This window comes from Protopterus annectens, chromosome 10.part0, assembly GCF_019279795.1.
Source record: "Protopterus annectens isolate FY-2018-M chromosome 10.part0, PAN1.0, whole genome shotgun sequence".
Lineage (NCBI taxonomy): Eukaryota > Metazoa > Chordata > Ceratodontiformes > Protopteridae > Protopterus > Protopterus annectens.
In genome coordinates, this window is record NC_056744.1 from 1779393112 (window position 1) to 1779417103 (window position 23992).

A 23992-nucleotide genomic window follows, 5' to 3' on the forward strand; every position below is an offset into this window, starting at 1 on the left:
GTGCTGCCCAGTGAACATGTCCCCAAACTCCTATAACACTGCTCTGATTTCTAGAACCTGGGTAGGAGATAGCTGCTGGGGATGTGCTACCCCTTCCACTGAGGTGCCAGTCCAAGCCTCACTGAAGAAATCACTCACCAGATCTCCCTCAGACTCCTCCTGCAAGCTACTGCAAATGCTCAGCAGAATGGCCTCCCTACATTAGTAAGGTTTCATCATGTTAACATGGTACAATTTGTGCTCCTGCCTCCTGCCTAGCAGTTCTACCATGTAGTTAACATCACTTACCTTTCTTACCATCTTGCAGGGTTCCTCCCAAGCTGTTTGCAGCTTGTTGTGTCTGACAGGAATGAGAACTATTACCTACTGCCCTACAGCATACTCTTTAGCATGAGCATTCCTGTCATACCATATTTTTTTCTGTTGGGCTTCTTCCAGGTTGTCTTGGGCCAAGCCCATAAGTTCCCTGAGCCTTGTCCTGAGGTTTAGGACATATGCCACAACAGACTCCTTGTGAGATTCACACTCACCTTCCAAACTCATCTCGAGTTAAATCTAGAGGTCCCATCACCTTATGCCCATACAACAACTCAAAGAGTGAAAAACCTATGGATTCCTGGGGAACCTCTCTGTAAGCAAACAGAAGGGGCAAATATTTGTCCCACTCCCTTTTAAACTGGTCTGCAAATGCCTGTAGCATGGACTTGATTGTAGAGTTTAACTTCTCAACAAGACCATGAGTCTGGGGATGGTAGGGGTGGTCTTTAGGTGCTTCCCCACACAGTACTTCTACAGACAAGCCAGCAGGTCTGACATGAAATTGGCACCTCTGTCAGTATATTTCTTTTGGGAAACCTAACCTGCTGAAAATCTCTATCAAAGCATTTGCCACCTTTTCTGCCTCAATGGAGGACAAAGCCACTGCCTCAGGGTATCTTGTAGCATAATCTACTACCACTAGGATATACTTTTTCCCTGTGGAACTTGGGGTACTCAGAGGCCCCACAATATCCATAGTTACCCTCTAGGCTATAGGGTTTGAGTGCTGAGCCTGTCACTCTCTCTTTGTAACACTTCCCAACTCCTCTTCCACAGGAAGTCTGGCATCCTCTGACAGTGGCACTGTCAGCCTGGGTACTACTAATCACCACTACTTTTGCAGTCACTCTGTCCAAGGGCACATCAGTACCCACAAGCAGCTGTGACCAAAGCTGCAATCCTATCTGCCTTAGTTAGGTTTCCATGCACCAGCCCCCTAGCCCAGCACATCTCAGCCAGCTGGCTCCTTGTCAGCTTTCCGTATTCCTCTGCTAACATGCTTGCCTGCTCTCCCTGACTAACTAAGCTAACAAAAGAAATAATTGTGATCTGAACTCTGAGTATTCACTGAGTGGCTGATTTAGAGTGCAAAAACACCTTCAGTGATCGCTGTACACAAGCTACAGAAATTCACACTACCCACACCACTACACGCCGATTAGTATCTGCCAACCAATTAATATGTGGAGTGGCTATCCCACCACTGCCAAACAATTCATATGTGATGCCTGTGCACTGGCCCAGCAATCAAGGAGTCTCAATCCTCACTACTAACACCAGTGAAGGGGCATCCACATTGGGGAGGATAACAAATACACACACAGAGTAAAGGACAATTTCCCTTAAAAGCACACAGAGATCACAGTCAGTCTGGGGCTGGTTTCTCCCTTTCTCTTCAGATCCCCAGTAAGACTCCCCACTGGCACAGCTATAGGGTCCAGCTCTCAGCCTAGTGGGCAAGCTAAAACCTCCAGCAACCTCTCTGTTCAACCAGTGCTTTGTGTCCCTGCCCAACTTACTGACACACACACACACACACTTTGAGATAAGAGTTATATACAACCACACAGACACTCCTGGGGAAGGCTGGCACAGGTTCCCCAGCTGTGCCCCTTTTACTCAGACTATACGGTAGAAATCACTGCCACCACCCACTAATATTTATCAGCTACCAAAAGGCCCTTATGAAAGGGTGTCCAATTATACTGTGCAATATTATTATCCAAATGGTAAGTGTTACTGAACAGCAAGGCTATTGGAGTGGCTTTGTACAATATCACTATATATATGCAATGTTCTCTAGATGTTAAACTATCTAGGCTAGATGACTTTTTGTTTTGGTTTTCTCATACCAGGGGTTTGATTACAGCAAAACAGAATTTCATTTCTTCATTATAATAACTGATAAGTTAAAGTAATACAGACACCCATTCCTACTTCAAATTTAGCTCACGATCTGCTATTAGGAAAAAATACAGACCTTTCTTCCATTTATTAAGATTATTAGATAAGTCTGTTAAGATTATTTTTTTACTATGTATAGTAGTTTTTGTTTTCAATTATAACTGCAGGACTGAGGTGAGTGTTTTATAAATAATAGCAATTAACTTCCGCTAACAATTTAACCTTGTATATTTATTTTAGATTAGCTATAGATCAAGACCACTGATTCTGAATGATAAACATCAGTTTCCCTGTTCTTACGGACAGTTCCAAGTGTCATTTAACTTCTGCTAACAGTTAAACTTTGTATGTTTACTTCAAATTAGCTATGGATCGAGTGCACTGAGTATGAATGCCAAACATCTGTTCCCCTCTTTCTTAGGGACAGTTATAAGTAAGGATTAACTTCTGCTGACGGTTTAACATTGTATGTTTATTTCAGATTAGCTACGGATCAGGAGCACTGAGTCTGAATGATAAACATCAGTTCCCCTCTTTCTTACGGACAGTTCCTAGCAGCTATCTCAAGTATGATGCAGTGGCAAGAATGCTTCTTCAGTTTGGCTGGACATGGGTTGGCCTTTTGGCAGAAGATGATGACTATGGTCAAGAAATCAGCCAGGTATTAAAGGAACAGTTCATACAAAGTGGGATCTGCATTGAGTTCTTTGAGTCACTCCCAGTAACGAACATGGAGTTAAAGATGGAGCACCTAGTTGAATTAGTAACAAAAGCAACAGCAAATGTTGTGCTGATAACATCTTCTGATAGCAGGCTGTATCCTCTTATGGCAGAGATTGCATTACAAAATGTAACTGGAAAAATATGGATCGGTAGTGAAGAATGGCCAATATCATTGTTGTTCTCCAAGAAAGAGTTTTTCTGGACATTGCAAGGAACACTGTGGTTTTCTGTTCACAGAGGAACAATTCCAGGATTCCAGGAGCACCTTTATGATATAAACCCACTCAAAAGTCCAGAAGATATATTCACAATGTTATTCTGGGAAGAAGTGTTTGGATGTAAATGGAATAATTCCAAAAGGGCTGACACTTTAGTAACAAAACGTTGCACGGGAAGTGAAAATATAAAGGGTCTTCACATTCCATTCTTTGATCCTGCTCAGGTGGGGTATTCATACAATGTCTACATTGCAGTGTATGCTGCAGCATATGCCCTGCATAATGTGTTCACCTGCAGACATGCAGCTGGGCCTTTTCAAAATGGAAGCTGTGCCAATACTGGCATTTTTTTACCTTGGCAGGTAAGGCAAAGTACATTTCTTGTTACGTTTGCTAAGCACAGACACATGCAAATGTTAGAAATCTGATGTTGGGAGGTGTATCAGGCTTTTAACCTTTCTCTAGATCTGTTCATACACTACTAAACATCTGGAACTACTCACATGCAATGCAGGCCACTTAAAAATATTCTTTTTTGAATGAAGCAAAGTTTTGCTATGAAGTTAATAATGGAGTCAAATAAAAGTGAATATAATACATATACACATATATCTAGATTGATAGATATAAATGTAGCTATATATAGATATATACCAGAAAGCACCAACTGCATGAAAGGAGTGTTGTAGTGCACAAACTTAACATAAGTTTACCAGCACCATAGTGAACAGAATCAACACAAATTCACCAACACCACAGTGTACAGAAGCAACATAAATTCACCAACATGATAGTGAACATAATCAACATAAATTCACCAACACCATAGTGAACAGAATCAACATAAATTCACCAAGACCATAGTGAACAAAATCAACATAAGTTTACCAAAACCATAGTGAACAGAATCAACATAAATTCACCACCATAGTGTACAGAATCAACATAAATTCACCAAAACCACAGTGTACAGAATCAACATAAATTCAACACCACAGTGAACAGAATCAACATAAATTCACCAACACCACAGTGAATAGAATCAACATAAATTCACCAACACCACAGTGAACAGAATCAACATAAATTCACCAACACCATAGTGTACAGAATCAATATAAATTCAACACCACCACAGTGAACAGAATCAACATAAATTCACCAACACCATAGTGTACAGAATCAACATAAATTCACCAACACCACAGTGAACAGAATCAACTTAAATTCACCAATACCATTGAAAAAGCTTTGAACAAAAGCCTTGGTTTTGGGTCTATATATGGGAGTATTTAAAATACTATAATTTGGTCAACAAAACAGATTGTTGACAGGTGTACAAGACGGACAGTCATTGGGTTAGGGAATATGCCCTCTTCCCATGGATTTGCAGCATTGGAGTCAATGTCTGTAATTAACAGAGGGTGTAAGGATGACCTGCAGAAACAATGTACTCCTGCGTGCTCGGAGGTTGTTTCTTAGAGCATGAGCATGTGCTTTTGCATGTTGACTTTTCTTCGATTTTTCTGAGTTGATGTTGATGCAAGTGACGTCAATGTTTTGGTGTTTTGCCCAAGAGAAATACCAGCACAGCTGATTTCTGTGCAAGACTGTGGTACAGAAGGGTTGGTGGAAATTTTCCTTTTCCCACTTTAATGTAATTTCAGACTTGATATATATAATTAACAGGGGTGCAAGGGTGGAGGGGTGCTTGTCCCCTTGCAGAAAACAATGGTTTCTTTTTTCTTTCTTAATTTTGGCAGGCCACTGATGAACAAGTTGTATTCAATCAGTTGCATTTCAACAGAGTATATTCTTGATAGATTGGTGTATATACACACACACACACACACACACACACACACACACACACACACACACACATATATATATATATATATATATATATATATATATATATATATATATATATATATATATATATATATGAAGTGAATCCATATATATATATATATGGGTCTAGGATACATGTTCGACTAACATGTGTGTGAATCACAAAACATCGAACACACATACATGAAAGTGCTTAACATCGAAAAGCGCTTCCGTGTTTGTGTAGTTCAAAAAAATCTACGTTTCTGCAGGGCCACACCTCCCTACTTTAATATTCTCACTCCAAGATCGCACTAGAGTGGGGAAAAGGGAATTTTCTCTTACCCGCACTGCAGTCCGATCTACGAAACAGGCACACATACATAGAAGCGCTTTTCGATGTTAAGCACTTTCGTGTATTTGTGTTCGTTGTTTTGTGATTCGGACATATGCTAGTCGAGCATGTGTCAGGCCGGATCCCATAGATTTTATATATATATATATATATATATATATATATATATATATATATATATATATATATATATATATATATATATATATATATACATGGGTTCCATTCATAATTTCAAAATACTGAAATCCCGAATTTCAGTATTTCGAAATTATAACATCGAAGCCTTGAAATCCTGAAACACCAGAAGCGCGAAATTCAAAATCCCGAAGTACGGAGATTTTGAATTAGCGCTTCTGGTGTTGTGGTGTGTGAATGGTTAGGTGTTAGTTTGGGTATGTATGTATGTGTAAGTGTGTTGGTTAGGGGCTTTAGTGTATGTCAGTGCATGTTGTGACTGTGATGTGTGTGTGCGAGGGACTGTGAAATGTGTGGGTGTGAGTTACCTTTGTCTGTCTGATTGTGTGATCTTGGAGTTAGTATTTATAAGTAGGGGTGTGTGGGGCCCCCTGCTTATATGTGGTCTAGGTTTGTCTATGTGGTTGTGGGGGGAAGTTGTGTGTATGTTTATGTGTGTGCTTTGTGTGTAGTGTAGGTTCAGGATTTTGAGTTTCGCAATTATGGGTTTTCGGTATTTCACTTTTTCCGCTATGTAATTTAGAAATACTGAAATTCGGGATTTCAGTGTTTTGAGATTTCATAGTGAACCTATATATATATATATATATATATATATATATATATATATATATATATATATATAGTGAGTTTTCCTCACTGTAGTGTGATGTTGGAGTTAGTATGTATAATTTGCAGGGGGTGTCTTTGCGGATACATTCAGGCCAATAAAGCCAAACCCCTTTGGCCTGTATGTATCCACAAACACTTTAAAAGAAAAAAGTGGAAACTCATGGGCATTCAGCCATATAGCTGAAATACTTGATGCCCAATGCAGGAGGTTAAAGGTATCACACAGTGAAAAACTCTAGCTTATATAGGTTTTTCTTATGTTAATTTACAATCTGTAAAATCTGAACTGGTTTAATATGTAAGGCTAGTGGCAGTAGACATATCTTTATATTACACCTAACATTTCTTTGTACTGTATTAATAGTCTATACATTTTCTACTTGTTTCAGTTATAGATGGATTAATATATTGCTTATACTTAATGATTACAGGTAAATTCAGTTTGCTACCAAGGACTAGACAGGCTATACAGTTGCATAATTTTCTACTCTCCCTAGACATCTCTGCAAAGGATTTTTGCAACAGGTATTGGTACAAGACACTGTTACAAAGGCTCACTGATCCCCATAGTGGGAACTACACTTTGCTGTTTGATAGGGATTACTACTGTGGCAACTAGGGCTTATGACACGTTACTGGCATTCTCTTATAATGTAATTATTTGGACAGCATTTAGATGCAACAAACTTAAATAGAAGTCAGTCATCTCTTTTCTCATTTAGGTCCCATTTCTCTGCCTTCCCCCCAACTGTCCTTTAACATATTTTTTTAAAAAAATTCTTCTTTTAAACCGCAGCAAACTGTTTGCTACAGTTCATACCTGTCTGCAAGCAGCTCTTTAGTGCTCATGTTTTAGTTAAAAAAAAATCTTCTTAAACTGTAACAAACTGCTTGATAGAAATGTAGCAAGCATTTGCAAGTGTTTACCCTGCCTGCTCAGAGCACCACAGAGCTCACATTTTACTTAAAAAAATACCTTTGCTACAATGTAGAAAGCAGGTGCTACAGTTTAGACCACACATGCACACATGGAGTGCTACAGTACACATGTTTGACTGCAAATTCAATACTGACTTTAAAAGCTTGTATTACATTAAAGAGTGAGGATTGGCAGATTATGCCCCCCAACACTTTTTATTTATTTATTTTACATTTGTTGACCGGGATTGTCTGACTGAGCTGAAGAGCCCTTTTTCAGCGGAGGCCCGGGGAGAAACACTCCAACATATTATACAATTTTCATTATAAATTAGCATTAAACAGCAATGTTACAGGATTATTACAAGGCATTAAGTAGCAATACAATGTTATACAGTGTCAATAATCAGGAGTATAGCATAACTATTTCAAGATGTATAAAAAGAAATATGTCATTAAGATGAGTATAGTTTTTGGGGTAAGTGGTTACAAAAACCCAGTTTTATCATAATGTAGTTGCTTGAAGGCAAGACAATTACAATATAATGTTTCTCTGAGGCAATTTGCTTAATAGATTTTAGAACACAGTAGAAAGAGTAGTCAAGGAAGATTAGAGAGAGCTAGTGAGAAGAGTGAGTTAAGGGCAGAAAGTAGATTAAGGTATGAGAAGTAGGGGATGTTAAGGAGGAGGAGTGCAGTGCCAGGACCAGCGACTTTTAAAGTGCTCTTTGGTGGCTGTCTTAAATTGTTTAGGATGTGTAAGGTCCTGATTTCTAGTGGGAGCCTATTTCAGGCAATAGTGGGGTGATAGCTGTACATGCTGGGTCCAAATTTAGACTTGGGTTTGTAGATATGTAGTAGGTCTTGGCTAAAGCTTCAGAGAGGTCTGGAGGAAGAATAATGGGAGATGAGAGAGGATAGTGCTGGACTTTGCACCTGGGGTTTTTGCCTTTCTCAATCTGCCCTCATATACTACTGGAACTATGGTCTTGAAGTTTCTACATAAAGTTATCAGCAGCTGTGTAGGGTGCAGGGGGCTTGCCCCTCTACAAAAAAATATATTTAATTTTTGTATTTTCGATCATTTTAGAGTTTTTCTAAAATTATCATTGTTTTGATGGTCAGTAGGTCAGTATTTTGAATGTTTGGTGTTTGATGATGTTTGAATGTTTGGTGTTTGATGATGCATATGTGTGTGTGTGTGTGTGTGTGTGTGTGTGTGTGTGTGTGTGTGTGTGTGTGTGTGTGTGTGTTGTTGTTGTGTGTATATATATATATATATATATATATATATATATATATATATATATATATATATATATATGTATATACATACATATATCGATATAGATAAATGTACAATTGTTTGAAAAACTAAGAAAGCAGGAAAGCAGCATATTTATAGCTTTAAATTACTGAACAAAAGCTAGCTTCAATGTCTCCCAATTGTTAACAATTCAGGAAACCCTTGAGACTTAGCTCTTCTGTAAGAATTCCTGTTTGTATATAATGCTGAAAGAACTTTACATTTGTATCAGCTGAGGTTGCTTCCTAAATGATCTCGTGTAATTACTTCATTGAAATCTTATGAATCATTGTCCCGTTTTGGAGCAGCTATCATACGCTTTACTCAGTCTTCTGCCTCTCACTTTCTTTGTTTATCTGTTCATGACATCTACACTTATATTTTCATTTATTTCCTGCACTTAATTCTACTCCTGAGAACTATTGATAGACTTCTTGAAGCATGTATTACTGGCACAGCATCTACACCTATCTGAATCTGATATTATCCTGGCAAGCTATGTGAGCCTAGCCTGCATGTGATATTTTACTGACAAACTACCTAAACCTGATCTGAATATGATATTTTCCTAGAAAGCCAAATGAGTCTGAAATAAGTGTGATATCATCCTGGCAAACTGCCTGAGTTTAATCTGACTACGATAGTATCCTGGCAAGCTGCCTGGGCCTAATCTAAATATGATAGTATGCTGACAAGTTTCCTGAGTCAAATCTGACTATGATATTACTCCAACAAACTGACTAAGCCTGCAAAATAATCAGTACAATCTTGCGAGATATCATTACTATGGCTATCCAGTATTTAACATGTTTTTGCATTGGTCAGCTATATCTGTGCAACAACCTCTACAGTATGAATAATTTTCACTAATTCCAACTTCTTATAAGGCAAAGGAGCAAACATTTTAGATGTATTAACATCTTGACTTGTGCTGTTATTTGAAGGAAAATATTACATAATATATATATATATATATATATATATATATATATATATATATATATATATATAGGTCTACTTTGATTCACACTGAAAACTCATTTCACTGAATTTCAAAACACTCACCAAATTGCTGAAAGCTCAAATCACTGAAAACTCATTTCACTGAATCACATTTCATTTAATGTAAGTACTGTTGGGAAAATAAAACACATATGCCCTTTTCCCCACTGTAGTGCATTGGGGAGGTATGTGGGGCACAGCCCCTCACATTGGGGGGTGTGGTGGGTGTAGCCCCCACCTACTTTTGTTTTTTTATTGTTAGCTTTCAGTGAAATGAGATTCATAAATATAAAAGCTAAGTAGGTGGGGGCTACACACACCAATATGGGGGGCTGTGCCCTCCACACCCCCGTAACTATATATACTAACTCCAAGATTGCATTACAGTGTGGTAAAGGGCATATATGTTTTATTTGCCCAACAGTATTTACATTCATTAAAATGTAATTCATTGAAATGAGTATTCAGTGATTTCCAGTGTATATTATAATCATGAAAGCTGTCTTTCTCAAATACATGTTCATCAACACAGCTTTCACGATTCTGATATAGACCCATGATTTCAGCTGTTAGTGATTTTTTTGAGGATGAATTGAAATTCAGTGAAATCAGTTTTCAGTGAATCAAAGTAGACCCACACACACACACACACACACACACACCTACACTGTACACACACACACACACACACTTATATATATATGGTTCTACCTGACTTCGTCGACAGCGCAGAACCCACAACTGCTCCCCAGAACATCGACAATGCAGAAGACCAACTCTGATGACAACACTACGCCGAGGATGGGGAAAAGGATCCATTTCCTCATCCCCACGATCACCCTGCTGCCATTTGGCATTCTCCATTTCGCCCTTTTGGTACTTCGCTGTTAAGTGAGTTATTGTATATGTGTCGATGAACATGTATTCGCGAAAGACAGCTTTCACGATTCTGATATAGACCCATGATTTCAGCTGTTAGTGATTTTTTTGAGGATGAATTGAAATTCAGTGAAATGAGTTTTCAGTGAATCAAAGTAGACCCACACACACACACACACACACACACACTATGTCAGGTAGAACCATATATATATATATATATATATATATATATATATATATATATATATGTGTATATATATATATATATATATATATATATATATATATATATATATATATATATACACACACACACACACACACACACACACACACACACACACACACACACACACATGTGAAGGATTGAAAAACACTGCCAGGTACTACTTTACTTGGTACTTTGAACAGATGAGTAATATGCACACTTATGCTTTAAATGTATTTTGAAGCCACGGTGGTGCAGCGGTAGCATTGTTGCCTCACAGCAAGAGGTTCTCCTGTTCGATTCTTGGCTTGAGTGCCTTCTATGTGGAGTCTGCATGCTCTCCCTGTGGTCGCGTGGCATTCAAAAGACATGCGTGAATGGGCGTGCCTTTGCTGAAGGTTGGGCGTCGGGCTGGCAACTCGGCACCTTAAAAATCTACTGCCAATCATTAGTGGACCGGAGTTCAACTGTGGTGACCCCTAACCGGGAAAAGCCGAAAAGACAAACAACAACATGCCTTAAATGTATTTTCTGACATAATATTATTATAATGCCTGCCACTGTCTAGTTTAAATTAAACCCTACTACAATATGCAGATGGTTCCACTCATTTACACATCTGACAAAATGGTACACCTAAAGCTCAGCAAGCTTTAACAGCCACTGAAATATGGCTTTGTAACTCACGACTCATGCTCAACCTCAAAGGGGCCAAACTACTACTTTTCCTCTCTCATGAAAAAACAAAATTTAAAGTTCTCTCTCTTGATAATACAACCATCAAACTCACTTCTCACAGCAAACTATTAGGGGTGATAGAGGATGATAATCTTACATTTGATCTGCATATACAAAATTGCATAAGAAAAACTCATCAAAAACTGGGGATGCTTTACAGAGCCAAAAGCTACACTTGCCATGACTTATCTCCTCCCAAAACTTCTTGGTGCTCCCACCCTTACTAACTTCCAGGCCTCACAAAAATTAAAACTTGATCAATGCTATAACAAAGTTGCTAAATTTGCAGCACGCATCCCTTTCAGAACCCAACACTGTATAGCACTAAAAAGCCAAAAGTGGTTAGAACTGCCACAGCCACAGCTAACATATGCACAGATTCTTACCACCTGTAAAGTAATTCATCACCCATCTGCTTGTCCAGCACTAAAAAGCATTCTACACAACTATGTTCCCAGTTGGTCATTATGATCCAGTGACCAAAAACTCATGTCTACAAACCTGACAAATCTGTTGGGCATTGCCTGTACTCATACAAGTTTGGTAAGTGCTGGAACTCCTTACCTGTATCACTGTATCCATCAGGTCTATGCCCTTCCTCCCACCCATCTTTCAAAACCACTCTGAAAGACCTTCTAGCTAAAGTTTGGCTCTGTTGCCTAAATGTGAGAGACTACCTTTTCATTCCAGGTCTATATTAGAAGACCAAATGTTTAGGTGATCGAACACCTAAACATCGATCTTCTAATGTCAAAAGCAAACAATGGCAAATGGCCGATTTAGCACAAGGAAATATTTCCCTTGGCCTCTCACCAGACTTTGCTATTTCCCCTACTGTTGAGTGATCTCAGAGTTGGTATATTTAGTTAGGGGGTGTGTGAGGGCACAGCCCCCCATGTAAGGGGTGTGGGGGGGCTAAGCCCCCACTTCATTTATATGTAAAGTAATGTTTTTCGTGTTGTGGCTGAGGGACGTGTTTCCCTGGGACATTCAATATTGTGTGGCTTGATATTAGAAGAGCGATGTTTAGGTGTTCAATCACCTAAGCATTCAGTCTTCTAATATAGACCCTTCATTCCTTATACTTCCTTCCTTCTTTGCTTACTTCCTTACAGATATCAAGTTCTCTTCCCTGAATTTCTCTGTAAATATACCATAAGCCTGCTTCTCAGTCACTTTGTATTACAGTTTATATTTGTATTAGACTAGCTTACCTTCAGTTTTTCTAGAAACTGTTTACACTTTCTTTAAATATTAAATGATAATCATACACCTTATATAGATTCTTAACCAATGTTTTTATATTATGTCTAATTTGTTATAATTATTTAAACTGCAGATATTTTTATTTTATTTTTGAAGATTGCAAAATTATTATTCTTAAAATATTTTCTAATAATTTGGAGATTTTCTCCCAGGCCTCTGCTGAAAATGGGCTTCTACCCAGTTGGGTCAATAAATAGATAATTAAACATTTTATTAATCCTGAGTTTCTCTTATCCACAGTCAGACTGATTATCTTGCTACACTGTTTTTTTTTATTCTCATATATCACTGTAATCAGTGCATCATTTTTTTTCATTTTAATAGTATAAACCAACTTGTTTTCTTGTTGTGACTGTTGAATATACAAATGTTAATATTAATATTATTTTACACATTTCTGAAATGTTTCTTCATGGAACAGATTTGACAGTGTTGATTAAACCCAGGAAGCCATTCCTCTTATGGGAGCATGTGATACACAAGGCTTGAATTTCAACTTAGCCGTATGTTTTGTGACCCAATGTCTCTCTTTCTTATCAGCATTACTATTACTCGACTCATATAATGTATTTTCACATTTCCATTTCTTGCTAATTCCTTTAGATGTGTATTTATAACTTTACTCAATCTGAATATATCTATCACTTTAAATAAGGTCAGGTCTGCTTCTCCTAAAAGCCCAATCATTGTCTAACCATTTTTATACTGCAAACTGCTGTGTCCTTTTTTTTGGCTAGTTAAGTGACTCTTTAAATATTCCCTCTTTCACTCAATTCTTTAACTTTGTTATTATGAAGCACTTCTTTCTTACAGAAATACAAATAATTAGTAGATATTTGATGCTCTCATTGAGTCTAGACTTTTTCCCTTATTGCTTCTATTTTTTTCTTTCTCATCTTCATATACTAAATGGATTCAGAGCTTCTTCCCATGTGGCATGCAGATGCATGGTACACCATACCTATTTTGGTTTCTTGTCTGTTCATATCACATTGAGCAATAAATCATATTCCTGGTTACAATGGTTTGAGTTTCCTGCTAAATTACCTTGCAGTGACAGAATTCCTGTGGGTTGCGGTTGGCCCACTTTTTTCCTTGAAAGAACAAAATGCCCTGAGGGTTTCTCAAGAATTATCTGACTGCAAAGTGAAAGTAAGTTATATAACTGCACTTCTTACTTCAGTCATCATACCGGGCAAAATGTATGTTTATCAGATCCTGATAAAAGACACAGATATTTTGAATGTGTTACCAGTAGCCTCTATGATCTCCTTTCTGCTGACTGTCTATTACTGCAAATGGTACAACACCAAACTGGTTAACTTTGCATTTATTAAAGATAGACTGCCAGTTGTTATGTATAATAAATTAAAATAGACTGGTTGAGAACTTGACTTAGGCTTTTAAAAAGGTAGTACAAGAAACCAGACATGAGAGTTATCAATCTTTTCTACTGTTGAGGACGAAGTGAAAGATTCACAGGTTAGAGTTCCACTGCTCAACAATAATTAAATAACAGCGTGAGTCGCACTGTCTAAGGAAGAAAAGTTGCAGCCACTATGATCAGAGTTAGAAACAATCTGGGATAATCTCATTTCACATTAGGGAGGTTAAAAAGGTCTGGATAAAAAGAAAGTGAATGTAAGGGGAAGATCTTATAGGGTCATAGGTGTGTACTTGTTTAACAACCACAGGGGCCTTAAAAAGCCTAACCATGCATCCCAAAATCTCTGATAAGCTCTGGCACCCTTGGTAATGTAAACAGGAGCTTGGGAGATGAAACATTTACAGGCTGCCCGTGTCTATTACAGACATAGGTGCCAAACCATGGGTGAGTTTCTGGTTCCCCATTCAGGTGTCCAAGTTACACAGGAATTCTGTCAGGGAGGAACTCTGCTTCAAATGGAATGGAGAGCCTGTTCCAGAGGAGGGGCAGTCTCTGGTATGAATACCTATCTCTCTTCTAGGTCCTATTTATATCACAAGCAAGGTTTAATCTTTAGAATGGGTAATTCTGCTGATGTTTATTTTGTGAATATACAGGAGGTCCATCAGAGTGGGTTCCAATAATGCCTTGTATGCCAGACATAGAACTCCCTTCAACAGCCCGTAGGAGACAGAATACAGGAATAGGTCTTTGAGGTGGTCTGCATTGGGCATGTTATTTGCACCCTGTATTCTTTTAGTTTGGAACCTCTGTGGATATTTCAGTCTTTGGATGATCTTGGTTAAGTACATACCAAATGGGCATAGTGCTCAATAATAGGTCTGATGATAGCCAAATACAGGGGAACAATGACCTCTTTGGACCTAGATGCCATATTTTTGTTTATTAATTGAATAACATAGAATTATTTCTTCACTAACATTGACACATGATGTTTGAATGCTACATTACCGTCTACATGTGTTCCCAAGCCCCTAAATACTGGGTTGAGTTTTAGGGGTGGGTGTTATCAGTTTGATAGTTACCATAGGTGGCTGACTTCCCAAAGGATAATATTATGCACTTCTTGGCATTTAGTTTTATTCCATGGCTCTGATACCAGTTATATGTCAGTGTCAGCCCTTCTTAGAGAGTATTTGTGCCAGTGGGGAATTCTGTGACTGCTCCTAATTCACAGTCATCTGCAAACTTGTCAGCCAGAGGCCCTTGGAATTGACCTTGACTTTACTGAAGTGTATGGGAAAAAGTAGTAGTTAAGGACAGATCCTTGAGGGACTCTACTGGTGACTGGTCAATTTATAAAAATAAGCCCTTAAATTCTAAATTCCTGGGTCCTATCTGTGAGCCAGATGGCTGTCCACCAAGTGACATAATGGATTATACCAAACTTCTTGAGTTTGTCAACAATTCCCAAGTCATGTATTGTGTGAAATGCCTTGGCCAGCTCAAAGTAGGTAGTGTGAGCCATTTTTCCCTCGAAGTCCAGCAGGTGGTATAGGCATGACTTGATCTTGACAAAAACAAACTGAATTGGGTCCGATGTCTGTAGGTTTTCCATGCCATTGTTGATCATTTCCATGGCTTTACAAATGATGACTATGATTTATGGGTGTGTAGTTGCCAGAAGATGTAGATGGCCCACCTTTGTGTAGAAAGATAATTGTTGCTGTTCTCCATTCACAAAACACAAAGCCAGGTGGAGGCTACAGTTAAACAGCAGTTCCAGGGGGCCTGATAGGTCACATTTCATGCTATATAGAAGGCAGCCTGGGATATTGTTGCATCCCATTGATACAGTATTCTTGGCGATAGCGAGAGCACTGAGGAACTGTTCCGCCCTTATTTGAGGGAGTTATATTTCACAGTATTTCCTGAGGGGAGGCAGGGAGAGAAGACAGTAAAGTTAGAGCTGAATTTGTCTGCCAGTACATTTGCTATATCTTCTGTCTTAGTGTAGGTGGCTTCATTAACAATGAGGTCTACATACAATTGTATATTGACTTTGAAGTTGTAGACAGTAAAATAATGTCTTGTGGTTGTCCTTTGTCTGGGAGGCCAGATTTACCTCAGTTTTGTCTTTGGTAGACTTGTTTAGTTTGATGACAGTGCTTTTACCCTTGCTTGGTGCTGCACCTCCTAATTTTGCCATGATTTTCTTCCTTTTGTTATACAGACTATTGTTGTGATTTCACCAGGGTGGCTTGTTTTTTGAGCTAGTCCTGTACTTCCTCTTGGTGGGTACAGTTGCCTCCATGCAGCATGTAAACCTGCTTGTTTTTCTGAGCAGTTCCACATAGGGAGCAATGTTTTCAGGGTTTGGGGGGCTTGAAATTTCACCAAGTTATCACTTAATAGTAGGAAGTTAGCTTAGAGTAGTAACTGAACATTCCAGGGTTAGCTGGGGTTCTGGGTTTGATTTTTATTTCAAAGGAGACCATTTTGTGGTCTGAACTTCCTAGAAAGGACATTACACTAGGAGCTGTGCAGTGTTCTCCCTTATAAGTGAGGACCATATACAGTATGTTTGTGCCCCTGGTTGGAGTATGGACAATCTGGTCCAGGGAATTTGTGTTTACAAAATTCAGGAATCTCTGTTCCTGCACATTTAGTGTCATAAATGATTTCCAGTTTATAGCTGGGTAATTGTAGTCACCCATGAATATGGTGTTGGCTTGGATGGTGAATGTTTCCAGTAAGCTTAAGTACATGTTATGGGTTTCTTTGGTCATAGAGGGGGACCTATAACTTGCAAGGAAGTGGTATGGGATTTTGCCTCTGCTGATTTGAATGTGGAGAAGCTCAAGTGCATTGTACTGTTTGACCAGCCTTAAGGTATACTTATTTTTGATGTAAATCAGGACACCTCTACCTTTATTCCTGAATGTGTAATAGTTGGCTTACATTTGTGGAAAGCATTATAGTTTGCACTGCTCCAGTGCTGTCTGCAGCACTGAACCATACCTCAGTGACTGCACATACATCAGCATTTTCTATGTTGAGGAGAGCTTGTAAGGAACGGAGTTTCTTGTTTTGACTCCTAGTATTCAGAAGTAACCCCTTTAGATTCATCTGTTTTTGATTTGCAAAATCAGAAGGATTGCCAGGTTGGCTTTATTTAAAAATGACACTGTATAGAATGACAATCTTTTAACTAACATTTCAAAGCCCAGTCTGTTCACTATCTCCTTCCATGCCAAAAAATATTGCACCTCACCCAAGAATAATACCATAAATAAAGCCAGTTAGTAAAGTCAGACGTCTTTTGATCTTATTGTGGCATAATCCTTGGAGAAGTTAGAATGATGCTTTATGTATCATAATGGGGACATTTAGGGGGTTGTATAAAGGTTAAAATGAAAAGGTAGGATGATAGAAGGTGACAACTAAAGGGTTTTCTAGAGAAATTAGTGAAACCATGATGAATAAAAAAAGACAGCACAAAATTAGAAGACCAGTAGGAGGGTAATGCTGAGGCCAAAAAGAGGGTAGGGAAACAAACTTTACAAAGAAGGCAAAGTACAAAATGGAAAATTACATTAATAGAAATTATTAAGGGAGGAAAGAAGACTTTCTTGAGGTGTGCATGAGTGAAGAAGGTTGGTGAGAAACTGAAGACGTAGACTGGGAAACTTAGAACTGCAAAGATGCTGCTCAGCTCCAGTGCAGTGGTACAGAGGATAAAGCCATGATTCTGGCCCAGGTGACCTATGTATGATTAGCTGACTGACTGCCTGACCAAGCTGGAAGAGATGGACAGGGGTTGGGTTGCCACTTTTCTTTGTGGCCAAAACCAGACCAAGGCCACACCCCTTGCACATCACATTACTGTGTCTGTTTCCTCCCCTCTCCCCGCCCACTTTCTGCTCATTTTGTGATATCATCATCACTTCAGATGAGTAAGAACGCCCACATTTTCTATTTGTGATGCCTTTTTTCTCCTGATTTACTATCCTTTTCTGCATAATAGCATAGTAAATCCACTGATTTAAAAAAACTTCAATAGTCTGTTTCTTTTTTTGAAACAGAATAATAGAATTTGTACAGTATTTTCTGGACTACTAGATAATCGGTTTGACTTCCAGATAGTCTGGAAAAAAAACTGATAGGTGGCAATGCTAGATGGGGGTGAGCAGCTGCCACTAGTGGAAGCAGTGGGTGTTGTGTTGATGGAACATGAACTTGTAGAGCACATGATACCGTGGTTCACATGCATAAAGGCCAGAGGATTCAGCATGTGCAGCAGATTCACTTACAACCAACAGCACACAGTGGAGCTCATGAGGATGTTGTGGGAGGGATCCATGTAGATTAGATTGGTCACTCTGAAGGATCAACAAGCTCACAGAAAGAAATGGGCCATAGTTCTCTCACCTAGTCTAGGGATGCCTGGTACCTGTCTTGTAAAATTAATGAGTTGATTAGGTATAATTAGAAGAGTCATAAGGTGAGGTCCAGCAGAGAGAAAAAAGGACACATTAGGCTTTTACATTTCAGAAAAACTTGTTAGAGAGTACTTTAAAACTTGTATTTACCAGGAAAAGGAAGGAAAACTACTAGCAGTTTTTCTGACAGAGCTCTTTAAGAGATTCTTGATGGTATGGTGGTCCCTAAGGGTAGGGTGGTCTATGGCAATGGAAGGCAGGCAGGCAGTGATTGTGCCATGCCTCATCGGTGGTGCAAGAAGTCAGCAAAACTATGGAAACAGCCCTGAGGTCATGGCATGTGAGGTCAGCATAGAAATCTTGCACATTAAGTTTCAGCATGGTTTACACGGATGGCAGAACTTGTCAGACTAACGTGTCACAGTTACATAACAACCAGTGAAGTGGGCAGTTCTAACATTTTGAGCATACTTTATCTGGACTTCAGCAAAAACTTTGGCTGTCTCACACTGCAAACTCCTTGGAAAATCACAGAAACTTGATTGGATAGTAAATTGTACAAGTGGGTGGGAATGTAGCTAGAGGGCAGACAGTAGAAAGTGATAGACTTCGGGGTGATCTCAGAGGAGTAACAGTGATAAGTGTTGCCAAGCAGGAGGAAGGACCATATCCTTTTAATGTGCTCCTCTCAGGCCTGATGTAGAGCATAAAGAACTGAAGTGGTTTCACTGCTCGTGATACGAAAGGTGTGGATTTTATTAACCAGGTGAAAGGTGTGGATTTTATTAACCAGGTGTAAAGCCTGGAGACAGCCTCATGGCGGCTGTAATCATGGACTATGAAATGCCAGCTCCAGTTCAACCCTTTCATGTAAACAGCTGGATGAATACCAATCCAAAGGTACATTTTAGGGAAGGGGTATCACTCTTAAAATCCAGGCTCAGTAAATGAGAAGAATAAAAACAAACAAGGTGCCTGAGTGTGTAGGCAGAGTGTGCAATCCACAGATGGTTGCATGGCAATGTCCTCTTATCTGTCACTGTTAAGGCCACAGATAGACTACTACAGGCATTTCTGGAGATTCAGCAGACAGAAGGAGGCAGTGAGAATGTTAAGGAGAACACTGGGAATGATATATGGGAAAAGCTCAAGGGGACTGATTTCTTTTTACTAGACAAGTGGAAGGATATGCATGTTATAAAGTACTGACTCAAGTGCTACAAAGATGACCTAATGCTAGTGCTGAATCATAGAGTGGAACTGTAATCTACAATGTTGGAAAAATACATTAGATGTTCCTCTAGTAGCTTTAATTCACATGCAGAACTTTCCTAGATGAAGAGCTAATGGCTGTGTGTCCTTATGTGGTTGCTGCACAATTGACATGGACTGCAGCTCTGAGAATTTCTCATCGAGAATCATTAAATGCTCCCGACTGGCAGGTGGTATAAATGCCAGACAGCAATTGGCTAGCTGTAAATTATGAGGCAGGAACTAGGAAGTACAGTGAAATAATTATGCATACACCAGATTACATTGCTTTTAGTCATTATCCAGTTAATTGTTCTGTGTAGAAATCCTTAACAGCTTTTAAATTATAAGATTTTTGTAACTTTTAGCTTGTTATTGCTGTTGGCTTTTTATGAGGTTTTTATGTTAATTGCAATCAACTCGGTCCTCTGATAAAGTGGTCTCCAGTTCTTTGAATCAGTCATGGGCTGATACTTTTATACACCTTCAGAAAACCAAGCACATTTGTCCAATACCCACACTCCATCATCCATAAATTCCTTTTATTGATATTATTAAAGTTTGAGGATTTGTTCAGACATCCAAACTAAAGTGAAACATAGTGATATGCAGTATTTTAGGGATGCATGAAGGCACTAAAAGGATGTAGTGATGGAACTACATTGAGAAGAAAAACAGGGCTGGGAGGAGAGTGCATGATCATCAGATTAAGGAATCATACTATAAATTGTATATGAGGAACTACTCTTTCACAGAGAGGGTGGTAGAGGAATAGAACTAACTGTTAATTCACAGAGAGGGTGGTAGAGTAATAGAACTAACTGTTAAATGTATGGCAGAGGCCAAGACAACTTGAAGACTTTAAAAATGGTTGGGATCCCTTTAGGGATAAAATGGAAGCTTTTTTATGTCATGCAATATCAATCTGCAGCAAGTCATCTTTTTGAGTTCACCAGTCAGAATGAAGAACCATTATATGTTTACATCTTCACTTAGTCGTGACTTGTCTTTACATTGATTAACTGTTAACACTCTCACTTGTACAACTGGTAGTACCTTAGTTACCATGGTAACCCCCTAGACGTATTGTGTTACAAATTGTATGCTATATTATTTTATAAGGTTACAGATGGTATGCTTTATTAATAATCTCCTTTTAGACTATTTTAAGCTGCTGTATGCATTTGTTTAATTTATCTGTCCTTTATTTGTATAGTCTTTTTTTATTTCTGTTGTATCCTTTCTCTGTATTTCTGTGACTGACTTTGTTTTGCACCAGTGCTGAGTCTGAAATGGTACATTGTGATCAGTGCTCTGTCCTGGTTAACAAAATTAAATTAATCAAATCGATCAGTCTGTCTGTTTATATATTTGTATATCTATCTGGTTAGTTCAGAGGGTTAATGCTTTGACCTGTTAAAAAGCTTCATCTTGTAATTCTTAGTTTGCTTCCTTCATTTTCTGTAGCCAAAACTCTGTGACTCTGAGTCACTTAACCAGTGTTCCCTGGTGGCATTCAAAAAGGGAGACTTGTGCCCTGTGCGTTTTTCTGGTTAACAAAAAATCTGTCTTATCTGCCTGTCTGTCTGGTTGTCTATCCATCTACCTTTTTACATGTGCATGCATAAAAGACTAACAACACTTTCTCAGAATCATTAAGGATTTATATATACAGTTTAAATAAAGCATAGATGCTTGTTTGCCACTGTACATTTCATATAATACAAAGTAGATTCATTTCAAACATTTCCTAAAGTTTGCTTTACAACAACTCACTAACTGAATGTCTGACCCAAACATCATGAAGCTTACATTTAGTAATTAACCTGTTTGACACTCTTGCATTGTACGTTCAACTTTTTTTTCCTAAATACTTCTATTGATTTCTACAGCTTTTCTATTACATCAAGAATGTCCGCTTTTTTAGTAGTAACAGTGAGGAAATGTTCTTTGATCAATATGGCAACCCTCCTGATGTGTATGATATTCTCAACTGGCAAATGGCTCCCAACGGCACGCTGCAGTATGCCACTGTTGGAAAATTTGATTCAAGATTACCCGTTGGTCAAGATCTTGTCATCCATTCCAGCCTAATTATCTGGAATCGAGGAAATAACAAGGTTTGAGGCATGATACTTTGAAAGGCTGTCCATTAGTCTGGATTTGATATTATATATGTGATTTCCTAATTAAGTATAATTTTGGCTGCTGTTCCTATTAGTTGCTTTTCAGAATTTTATCACGTCCATTGTCAGCAGATGTCACTATTTACATTTATCAATTTCTTTCTTAATTTATATTTTTAACATAGAGGAATAGTATATTTGTTTGTTGGCTATCAGATTAGCCATCAGATTTCAACTACATTGTTCTTTCCAGCAAGTAAAGTTTATTGAACAAATAAGATACCAATAGATATACATGAAAAACAATAATTTGCATGCAAAGAAACCAAGCATAGTAAGGGCAAGGAACAATATTAACGATTTGAGAGGACTATTAAACTAGCATGTAACATTGAGAGATTTTGTCTACATTTTGATTTGGTGATGTTAAACCTATTGCTGTTTATATCTGAACAGTGCACTTTCCTTGTCATTTGTTGGTTAATGTACCATGGCTGTGTGCTTTATATACAATGGCTGCCTTGTGGATTGAATTTCCTGCTTTGTTTTATTTAATCTGTTTTGCACCATTTAAATGAATCCTTCTTCCAGCATTACTCAAGTTGGCAGCGAGGAAATAATGGAGAGTAAATATGACTTATAAGTGCTCGGGAGCGGGCATGGATTGGACCAACTACAACAAAATCGATACATGTGATGCTTTGTACAACGTGTTTATACTGCCTGGATATTTGAGACGCATCTCTACAGAAATCCATTTACAGAGTAGACCTGACATTCCAGGCTTGCCTTGCTATCAGCAGAAACACTGATTTTTTATTTTTTCTGGGATAAACACCAGTAAATCCTATTTTTAGACATCTAAGCAGAACTGATTTGCCATTAAAGCTTTTTAAAGAATAAAGACTGTGGACTGTCATGTCTTTTTTGTCTGATCCATACTTTTCGGCTAGGACAAAGGAACCCAGGAAAACATACTATGGTTGGATACATATAACCTCTTTCCTTTCTTCACAGGGTAACTGGGTAGTCTTTATAAAGACTACAAGTAATCCTAGGGCTCGGCTCACCTTTGGAGCAAGAAATACTCCTTACAGCAGTTAGGACAGAGGAACCCAGTAATTAACTGGGCTTCAGAAAGACCTGGCTAGATAGGGGGATTTTTTCTGTGCAGTCTTTATAAAGACTCAGGTCATTCCAAGGGCTCAGATTTCGAACATCAAAAAGAAATGAGGAAAATTCCAAATAACAGAAGGGGACAGTGGACTTTGGCAGGCTGGAGACTTTCTCCATAGCCTCACCATTCCAACCTTCTGGACCCCACACAAGCAAGTAAGTGCTCCTTGAATTTGATTATACCTAGGTGACAAAGTTCCCCATGGCTTCCTTTACTTTCAAGGTTGTTTACTAGCAGTTACCATGATTCATTTATAGACAGTCTGAGAAATTAAAAATCTTGTCATTTTCACAAAATCTGGCAATGTAGGCTAGAGAACAAATTCACTGCAACATGTACTACTGCTTGTATTTATTATTTACAATACTGCCAGCTTGCATCATTGAATGTTCTGTGCTAGCATCTGTTGTAAATTTCAATATATAGATACAGGTGAAAGTTAAAATGAAATCATTGCAACATCCAGAAATTTCATTGAGAAATCACAGGTATAATTCCTGAATGTCATCTCATGAAAACAGAATTTCATTTTTTTTTGAAAATTGAAAATCAGTGTCCGTTGTTATTAGATACTTACCCTTGTACTTGAGCTGCACTTCCACTGATTCATATGGCATCAGGTACAGGTACATTGTCACCCATCAAGACTAGCATGCTTCCTTATTTGGATATATGAAATTAAGAATCACTTAAGCTTTCTTTTAGGATCATCTGCTTTTGCTACGATTACAGGTTTAGGACAACACCTTATCTCAAGTACAAGTCATTTTGGAATTTGGCAAAATGTTTTGCTTTTTTTTTAAAATATTTGCTGCTTTGTTTGTCTTTCTGATTATGGATTTTTGTCATTTGCCTCATTGATAGTTCTCATACAGAAGCATATCATTTGATAATTTGAATTAATTAATTATTAATATATTTTAGGACATGTTGCCATATTTTATACAGACTCCATGTTTTATGTAGAGTTACAAGTCAGATATAATTTAATACACAGAGACACATAGACTTCTGGGTTTGCAAGCATGCGTGGGAGCACACACATGCACATACACACGCACGCACACACACACGCACACTCATAGACACGCACACATTTTTACAGTTTTGTAAGTTAGAGTTTACTG

General features: G+C 38.3%; 1 protein-coding gene across 1 annotated transcript in view; it reads left to right on the top strand.

Annotated features, from left to right (window-relative positions):
• LOC122814492 (extracellular calcium-sensing receptor-like) overlaps nucleotides 1–23992 on the top strand; it is a 210570-nt gene that overhangs the window by 131379 nt on the left and 55199 nt on the right. Inside the window, exons 3-4 of the mRNA XM_044087067.1 lie at nucleotides 2705–3526; nucleotides 21455–21682. Coding sequence (XP_043943002.1) covers nucleotides 2705–3526; nucleotides 21455–21682 — 1050 coding nt within the window. The remainder of the gene's footprint in view (nucleotides 1–2704; nucleotides 3527–21454; nucleotides 21683–23992) is intronic.